Raw genomic sequence first — 9,598 nt, forward strand, 5'->3', positions numbered from 1 at the left:
GCAGCATGTCACAGTGACACTAGAGTCAGCTTGGAAGAGATCTCACTGCACAAACCTGGTACAACATGAGGACCAATTGAGCCCATATTGTACTAACTAAGTAGGGGTAATGGGGAGGATCTTGCAACAGCATGCCAGCGGAGCTGAAAACTCATTTTCAGTCATAATACCATAGAATTTGTAAGTCAGGAATAAGCAATGGATATTAAATTGAGGAAGATGTTTTGGTGGCTGGGAGTTAGAGAATGTGGCTATCATATGTGCAAGCTCTTGGATTCCATCTCCAGTAATGAACAAAAAAAGCTCCTAAGATGACTTACTAGGGTACTTGCATCATCTCAGGAAGTGTCTCTCTACAAAATCATGACACAATAGATAAAACAAGCCAGCAACAACTTGAGAAGGTAACCAAATCACCAAGGAGAAGTAGATGGGCACAATGTGCCTCGAGGTGCGACCCTGCGAAAGATGCTGTGCTTATGCAGAGTTCCAGCCAAGAGTGCCTAACTGGTGTCTCTAATAATAAGAGAATCACAAAACTCACAAATGAAAATCTCTCATAATGAAAAAAATCAGATAAATTCCATAATCCATTTGAAAAAGAGAAGGAGAAATGTGTTCTTCAAAATCTAAGGCTATGAGAACAATGGCAGCCTGGAAAATGTTTCAGTTCAAGAAACTAAACAGATGTGAAAAGAAAATACTACACCCTTGGGAAGGTGGAGTCATCCTCTTCAATATTCTTTTCACTAGATAGTGTGGTAGAAGAAGGGGTTCAATGGGAGGGAGCTAAGAGAGGGCAATGGGGTCCATATGATCAAAATACAATGTATATGTACGATATTGCCAAAAACAAATAAGCTTCTAATCCCACACTGGACCATAAGTTGGATACGAGGACATCCCTGAGCTAACTGTGATGTGAAAGCAGACAGAATACATATATCATAAGTTTAAATTTACCAAAGTTTCATAAGTGGGCTGTGGTTACATAAAATATTGCCCTTATTTTTAGGAAAAACAAACTGAAGTAGTTACAGGTAGAGTATAATGCAAATAACTTACTCTCAAACATTACAGAAAAATTGAAGAGAACACAAAGCAGAGAACAAAAATGGTGTATAAATTATACAGGGAACGAAGAAGAGGACAACTGGGTGGTTTGTATTATCATTTTGTGTTTTCATACATTTGATGATGTTTCCAAACCAGAAGTCAAAAAATAAAATAAAATAAAAGAGGGCTGGAGAGATGGCTTAGTGGTCAAGCGCTTGCCAGTGAAGCCTAAGGACCCCGTTTGAGGCTCCATTTCCCAAGACCCACATTAGCCAGATGCACAATGGGGAGCACGCATCTGGAGTTCATTTGCAGTGGCTGGAAGCCCTGGTGTGCCCATTCTCTCTCCCTCTGTCACTCTCAAATAAATAAATAAACAATGAACAACAAAAAAATTAAAAACAAATGAATAAAATAAAATAAAAGATTTTGGGAAGGAAGAAGACTATGAAAGGATACAGGGTACTTTTGGGGTCTGCATCATGCTGTTGCCTATGTTTATGTAACTTTCACATCTGTCATAGCACATCACTTTGTGCCCTTAAATCTGGTGATTGTATGTAAAATACCTCAAAGGTGTTTGGCTGAAAGGTTAAGAGGGAAAGTCATTCCAAAAGACTCTTTTGCACTAAAGGCTAAAGAGGAAAGGAAGGGCTAGGGAGATGGCTCAGCATTTAAAGCACCTCTTAATGGCCCAGGTTCAATTTCCCAGTACCCATGTAAAGCCAGATGCACAAAGTGGCACATAAGTGTGGAGTTCATTTGCAGTGGTAGGAGGCCCTGGTGTGCAATTCTCTTCCCCCCTTTCTCTCTCAAGTAAATAAATATTTAAAGAGATGAGTGGTTACTTGCACTGCCTCTCAGGAGGGCTCCAAGGATGCCTGTGTTAGGAATGAAGTGGGATATCTGGTGGGGTTCATTTATTCCAGCCAGATGGACATAAGACACAGATAGAGCCACACCCTCCCTTTCTGAAGCATATTGCCATTATCTTTATATTAACATCTATCTTATAATGAACATAGTACACTGATAAATATTTAAATAAAATCTTGCCACCAAAGACCCTTCATATATTCCCAGAATCTGAAAGCCTTGTTTATGGACAGACATTAGCATCCTACAGTCCTCATATTTTGAGGTCCCACCTAGATACCCCTCTTCTCTCACACTCTGCCTGTCCTATACCACCTCATGGTCTCCAGTAGGCTTTTCAACCATCTTCCTCATGGTGGCTTAAGAACTACGTTCTGGGCTGGAGAGATGGCTTAGCGGTTAAGCGCTTGCCTGTGAAGCCTAAGGACCCCAGTTCGAGGCTCGGTTCCCCAGGTCCCACATTAGCCAGATGCACAAGGGGGCGCACGCGTCTGGAGTTCGTTTGCAGAGGCTGGAGGCCCTGGCGCGCCCATTCTCTCTCTCTCCCTCTATCTGTCTTCCTCTCTGTGTCTGTCGCTCTCAAATAAATAAATAAAATATATTAAAAAAAAAAAAAAAAGAACTACCGTTCTTCCCATGGGGCCATGGGAAATAGTTCCCTCTAGTGAGCACTATGCCTGGTACTTTAGAGTTGTGGAACTTAACAGGATAAAGACATATGGGTATATTTGCCATTTCATTCTTCTTCTTCTTCATGGAGTCAGGAAATTCCATTACTTTCTACAAAGAGACCAATCCAATGGAATTTGTATAAACTCTAAATTTTGTAGTATAGTTAGGAAGAGAAACTAAAGTCAATTTCTGTCTTAGAAATCCTGAAAATAAACTCAAAGCAAAATCTAATTGCTAAAGCACTACCAGGAAAATGCAGACTGCTATGCCACCTATAACTGGTCAACTAAAATAGAAGCTGAACCCTGACTGGTACCTGAAAATATCGGTACAAAAGAGCAGAAGAGCTTACTTTTTAACCAAGCACTCTGCCAGACAAAGCCCAGAGGAGCTAGTCCTCAGCCAAGAACTGCAGAGCCAGGGTTTGAAACCAGGCAGTCTAACACAAAGATCTATACTTTCATCCTCTACACTACGGTTATTGAGGCAGCATAGAAAGACATGAAAAGTTAAAGGACCATGGAAGATAAAACTCATTCTCCCTGGGCTCTAAGTTTAGATCTTGTGCTGGCTGATAGTCAAGAAACTTCAGCACTTGAAACAGGGACATTAAACACACACAAAAAAGTTTTACATAGGGTTAAGGCCAGAATGTTATTGGCATTGTGTTGATATTAGCACTCCTTTCTCATCCCTAAACACAAACAATGTACTATATAAAATTATCTTACAGGCCAGGTATGGTGGTACATACCTTTAATTCCAGCACTTGGGAGGCAGAGGTAGACGAATTGCCATGAGTTCAATGCCACCCTGAGACGACATAGTACATCTACATAGTAAATTCCAGGTCAGCTTGGGCTACAGTGAAACCTTACCTCAAAAAGACAAAAAAAGAAAAAAAAAAAAAAAAAACAGAACCAATTATCTTACAATTTAATTTACAAAACAAGCTATTTTTTTCTCTAATTTAATTTAATTTAATTTTAGAGACAGGTAGCCCATGCTGGCACTCAGTTGAGACTGAAATCCTTTTTAATATTTAATTTATCTGTGAGAGAAAGAAAAAGGTAGAGAGAGATAGAGAGAATGGGCACGCCAGGGCATCCAGTTGCTGCAAACAAACTTCAGACACATGTGCCACCATGTGCATCTGCCTTACATGGGTCCTGGGAAATCGAACTTGGGTCCTTTAGCTTTGCAGTCAAGAGCCTTAACCATTAAGCCATCTCTCTAGCCCCTGGCCTTGAACTCTTTATCCTCCACCCCTCCACCTTTCAAGTGCAAGTATGAGCAACCACACCCAGCTAGGAAATTCTCTAAGATAAGAATAATAAGTAAACCAGCCTATTTTTTTTTACTTAATTTTTAAACTTTGCTGAATCATTAACCCTTGTAAAGTATATCTCTTGAGCAATGTTAATTTTAGACACAGGACCATATAAACAGTCCTTATGACGACACCTTAATGCTACTCTCTCAAGAAGCTCACACCCATGGCCAGGTATGCACTGTTCAGCCTTTCCTCCCCCAACCTAAACCCAAAGCATGTTTTATCCAATACCTCTACTTAATAAACTCACTCACTTTGCTTCATCTGACTTTCCTGAAATGTAGTATTGCAGCATAGTCAAAGGCCCAGCTTTAATTGAGGGTCCCTAGAAGGGAACACCCCAGGCCTCTGGCAGCAATATTGGGCTGCATCTTCCCACTGCTTCTGACATTATAAACTAAATTATGCCTTCTTGCCAACAGTTATTTGTTGATATTTCAACCACCAGGATTACAAAATACAAATGTATTTGGAAATAGTCTTTAAAGAGGTGATTGCAATAAAACAAGAGGACTGGAGAGATGGCTTAGTGGTTAAGGTGCTTGCCTGCAAAGCCAAAGGACCCAGCTTCAAGTCCCCAAAATCCACATAAGCCAGATGCATAAGAGGTGCATGCATCTGAAGTTTGTTTGCAGTGGCTGAAGGCCCTGGCATGTCCTTTTTCTCTCTTTCTCCATATACCTCTTTCTCTCTCTCAAATAAATTAAAATAACAATAACAATAAAACAAGAGCTGGAGAGATGGATTTAGCAGTTAAGCACTTGCCTGTGAAGACTAAGGAGCCTGGTTCGAGGCTCCATTCCCCAGTACCCACGAAAGCCAGATGCACAAGGTGGCACATGCATCTGGAGTTTGTTTGCAGTGGCTGGAGGCCCTAATGTGCCCATTCTCTTTCTCTTTCTCTCTGCCCTCTTCTCTGACTGTTGCTCTCAAATAAATAAATACAAACAAATAAACAAAATAAATAAGTAAATAAAACAAGACTTTTGAGTTCAACCCACAGGACTGGTGTTCTTAGAAGAGGAAAAGGAGGCATCAAGGATGTGTGCATGCACACTATGAAGGTTACTGCCTGTAAGCCAAGGAGAGAAGGCTTAAGCTAAAGCAAACTTGCCAACACTTTGATCCTTACACTCCAGCTTCCATACTATGCAAAGATAAACTTCCCTTGCTTAAGTCTCCCTTCCTGGTGTGTTTAATTATGGCAGCCCTGGCAGATGAATATACCCAACATAAGTTAAATATGACTTCTACTTCCTTCCAGAGGGTTCCAAAACGAGGACCATATCCAAAGCTTAGCAGTCAAAGTGACTGGAAACACTCAACCCAACATTTCACAAGCCTCACACAACATGAAAACCTGTAGAAGAACACACCCTGTCCCCTCATTTAATTGCTACAGTCCTGGCACTTTCCACACTGACTACTACCCATCAGTGTTCTCATCACAACTCTTCAGATCCTATTTGAATTCCTTTCAATTAAACTCAATTTATCTCCTCCTGATGAGAAGGCCTCACACTGACATTTTATACTTAGTAGCCTTAACCAAATAACCATTTCTACATCTCCCTACTGGACATGCTTATTAAACACAATCATGATACTCCTGCTTCATTCAGCACATATCAGAAACAACCTCATCTTGAGGCTACACACTCATGCTTCCTTGTGAGAAAGTCAGTGGCTTTGGGGCAATTTCATGTTCCACAGAGTCCCAAAGTCCCATTTGCAAAGTGGAGTTTTCATTTAAGGCATGTGATTTTTCAGATGATAATCCACCCATTCTAGAGATTTGGTGACATTTTCACTCAAACTGACTTCAAAGCAGCACAGAGTCTTCCCTAGTCCTATATCTTTAGTCACTGCCTCTCCTTTATCTTGATAAGAAACAGAGTAGTCCACAAGCCCTTAAAATCTGAACAAAACTGGGTTTGCTTGAGGCAACTTCATGGGGTTTGCAAACTGTGTTTTTAACAGAAAAACCGTCACTGAGATGATCACTAATCCCTGCTGGGGGTCCTGGAAGGGCCACACAGTGCTTCAAGGGGTCACGGGAGGTGAGGCAAGAGCTGGGTTGCTTTAGAAGTCTTCCTAGTTATCTCAAGTTAATATGATTTTTAAGATAAACATACCCATAAGCATTCCTCTCCTACTTTGAGTGTATCAGACCAATAGGCTTATTAGCAATACCTTATGGCTCAGCTTAGGACATAACTGTTTACACAAAGAGCCGACATCTGTCATATTCTTGGTAGTTCAGTCACCACCACACATTCACAGTGACAAAATCTAAGTATTTCAAAGTGAACTAGAGTTTAGTCTGCACTTGAAAGGAAAAAAAGTATACCAACAAAAGCCAGACTATCTCTGTGGTTTGTGATCCTGGGGCAAAGAAAAAATGAAGACCTGCTTAATTACTGAGTGTGGGGCTGGAGAGTTGGCTCAGTTAAAGGTGCTCACTTGCAAACCCTGATGGTTTGGGTTCAATTCCCCTGTACCCATATAAAGCCAGAAGCACAAAATGACTCATGCACCTGCAGTTCATTTGCAGTGGCAAGAGGCCCTGGTGTGCCCTTCCCAGCTCTCTCTCTCTCTGCTTGCCAATAAATAAAAATAATAAAATAAACTACACTTAATAACAGTATTATTTACATTTTTTAAAAAAAATTAATGTTTATTTATTTGAGGGCGAGAGAGAGAGCAAGAGAGAGCGAGAGAGAGCGAGCAAGCGAGAGAGAGAGAGAGAGAGAGAGAATGAGTGCACCAGGGCCTACAGCCACTGAAAATGAACTCCAGATGCATGCGCCACCTTGTACATCTGGCTTAAGTGGGAACTGGGGAACCGGGCATGTAACCAATATCCTTAGGCTTCAAAGGCAACCACTTAACATCTAAGCCATCTCTCCAGCCCTTATTTAAATGTTTTAAGGAGCAATCATACCCTGGAAGGCCATGTTCAAGATCTCACAGAGTTCCTGGCCAGATGTGGATGAGCATCTCCCCACCAGCACCCCTTAATTACACCTGTGCATTCCTCCCCCAGGCCTCAACAAATGGCTGCCCCTTTGGGTTCTCCTCATGAATTGGGTCTGCTCCCCTACTGTCTGAGACCCTCATAGCAAGGTTAGGGGTCTTTTGGGCAGGGAATTCCAGCTGGCCTAAAGGGAAGAGGGACAATGTGGAATCTGGATGGTCAGCCCACTAGGACTGCAGATTTCTGGCCTCAAGGGGAGGCAGAGACTGGGGAAAAGAAGACCAGGCCCTTTAAACTGGGGTGTTGTATTACTCCCTGGTCTCCTTTGCACAGGTCTAAAGGGAGGTTAGACTAAAAGCCCTCTGGATCAATCTGTCTTTCCTTAAAGTTTTCTGGAAAAATGACTGGTTATATTAAAGATAAATCAATACACTGGGCCAAGGGAGGATGTCTGCAGGGAAGGGTGGAGGAAGGAGATACTTGCGGCTATTTAGTGGGGAAACAACTCTCATGAAAGACAGAAAGATTCTTCACGCAGGCAGAGGATTGGGTGGCATTCTATAGAATCAGAGAAGGTGAGCTGGATCTGTGAAAAGCCCCTGCAGAGACCCTAAGAACCTAGCAGAGGCTGCAGGAACGGCTGAACCCTGAAGCAGGGCTCACGCGGGGCGGAGCGAGGCAAGGAAGAGCTGGGTCTGGAACTGGGCCTTGGACTTGGAAGTCCCCGAGAGGAAGAAGCCATGGTCTTCACTCTTGTGAATGGCCTGGTATCTTTCCCCTCTCCCAAGCGGGTCGCTTTTCTGGCCTTCTATTTTTAATTCTTTCCTGTGAGTACAGTGCCTTCCCGCATGGCCAGGTGAGGGCCATAGGAACTCCGCAGGGTGCCGCACCTGGTGAGCGGACAGCGGATGTTCAGAGCTGGAGTCCATCCCAAACTCCCACTATGGCCACTGGCCACCATCCAAACTGGATTCTGCAGCAGCTGTGCGCTGGGAGCAGAGGGGCAAACTGGGGGAGGCAGACAAGAGGTAAAGTGTCAAGCCCCCACCTGATTTGAGATGGGGGGAGACTCAAAAGTCTCCCGGATGGATGTCAGGAGCCCAAGTGGCCCCGAAAGCACTCGGGAGGACGGCGAGCTGCACGCGGTGAGCTCGGGGCTGGCAGTGGAGCTGGGGCAAGATCGCCAGGCGCTGGGACTCGGAGCCTCAGGGCTGCGGTCACTCACCCAGCAAGAGCAACTTGAGCTCGCGGCGCGCGTCCTTCTTGTCCCGGCGGAGCTGCCGCTCGATCTCGGCGCTAATGCGCTGCGACTCCTTCTCCTCGGCGGACAGGCAGCAGCAGCCGGCCATGGCGCGCACGGGCACGGTACCCGAGGTACCCGACGGGGCGACGCGGGGCCAAGCGCCCGGAGCCTCCACCAGCTCCAGGCACAGGGCTTTGAAGTGGAGACGGCGAGACCAAACTGGGCTTTGGGGCTAGAGGCCCGGACCTCCTGGAGGGCAGCTCCGAGGGGCAGCAACTCCTGGGTGCTGGGAGCACGTCTGTGCACCCCCGGACTCGCTCGGAAGAGAAGGGCTAGTGACCGACTGGAAGCGTTGGGGCCCCTGGAAGATGAGCGCCCCCTCAGCACAGCAATGAGGCACCCACCTAGGCGACGCAGATCGTGCGTAAAAAGTTGGGGCGTCTGTGCCTGGGGACGAGTAGACTGCTCGTCCTGAAAGTGTCACCAGCTGGCGTGGGTTACCTGGAAAGTTCAGAAAACCTCAGCAGTGACCGCAGACTAAGACCGAATGGAGTGGTTTCTTGACAGAGCCGGTGGCTCTAAGTGGCCGGAGGAGGCGGAGCGTCTTGAACCTGCAGCCTGGGCGTCCACCCGAGTTGGCCTTCGGTGCACACCAAGCCGAGGCGCCTGCGGGGAGGGCGGTGGAGATCAAGGAGCCAAGGGAGTAGGGCTGGGGTGGCCGGGGTGAGGAAGCGATCCTCACACCTGCCTCCTTGGCAGTGGCGTCCCAGTGCAGGGCGGGCTGCCTGCCGAGCTCTCTGGAAAAGACACGCTCTGGCCGCCAGGCCCTTCTCTTTGCCAGATCCGGGTTTCGACAGGTGAGTAAGTTTCGCCAAGTCCCAGCCTCAGTGGCGGGGGCGGAGGCCGCTGCAGCTGTAGGAGGGCTGCTGGGACCAGCCTGGCGTCCGCAGCCCGAGCTGGTTAAGGTCTATTCTCCAGCCCAGTGTTGAGGATGCCCGCCAAGCACACTCGGGATTCCTGGACGGGCTCCTTCCGTTTACCGGACGCCCCAGCCCAGCTCAGGCTTGGCCCAAGCCTTTGGTCAGCCGGCAGCTCGCCTGCCAAGTGCAGCTGGGCCTGCGCCCGCTGGCTCTGCTGTGGGAGGGGCAGCCGCCGCCCGCTGGGGTCGCTTATAAGACCTGAGGGAAGGGTAGACACCTCCCAGTTCTTCCTCCGGATGAGGAGACTGGGGTTGGAGGGTAGGGTGAGAAACGACCTGGCTGCTCTGCATTTTATGATGGGAAAGAATCCTGCTTTGTAAAAAGGGCTGGCACGTTCCTGGCACAACTGTCAAGTTCCCTTCTCCAGCCTTAAAGCATGATAGCTGTCTTGGGACAACCACATCGCCCCGCTCCTAGGGATCTTGGATCTTGCTGTCCCTAATGCAAGGTAGAACATTTAT

At 46.2% G+C, this 9,598-nt stretch overlaps 1 protein-coding gene across 3 annotated transcripts in view; it reads right to left on the reverse strand.

Annotated features, from left to right (window-relative positions):
- The window catches only part of Gna14 (G protein subunit alpha 14), a 235,370-nt gene extending 226,083 nt beyond the window's left edge, over positions 1–9,287 (reverse strand). For 2 of the 3 annotated variants that reach the window (XM_004653091.2, XR_006638196.1), the window contains exon 1: positions 8,140–9,287. In XM_004653091.2, the coding sequence (XP_004653148.1) occupies positions 8,140–8,263 (124 nt within the window). In that variant the 5' untranslated portion in view covers positions 8,264–9,287. Of the gene's footprint in view, positions 1–7,962; positions 8,052–8,139 lie in introns of those variants that run through there. The other variant, XM_045155638.1, reaches the window with a different exon arrangement.
- Positions 9,288–9,598: the final 311 nt, after the last annotated feature.

This window comes from Jaculus jaculus, chromosome 1 (genome assembly GCF_020740685.1).
Source record: "Jaculus jaculus isolate mJacJac1 chromosome 1, mJacJac1.mat.Y.cur, whole genome shotgun sequence".
In the NCBI taxonomy this organism is placed as follows: domain Eukaryota; kingdom Metazoa; phylum Chordata; class Mammalia; order Rodentia; family Dipodidae; genus Jaculus; species Jaculus jaculus.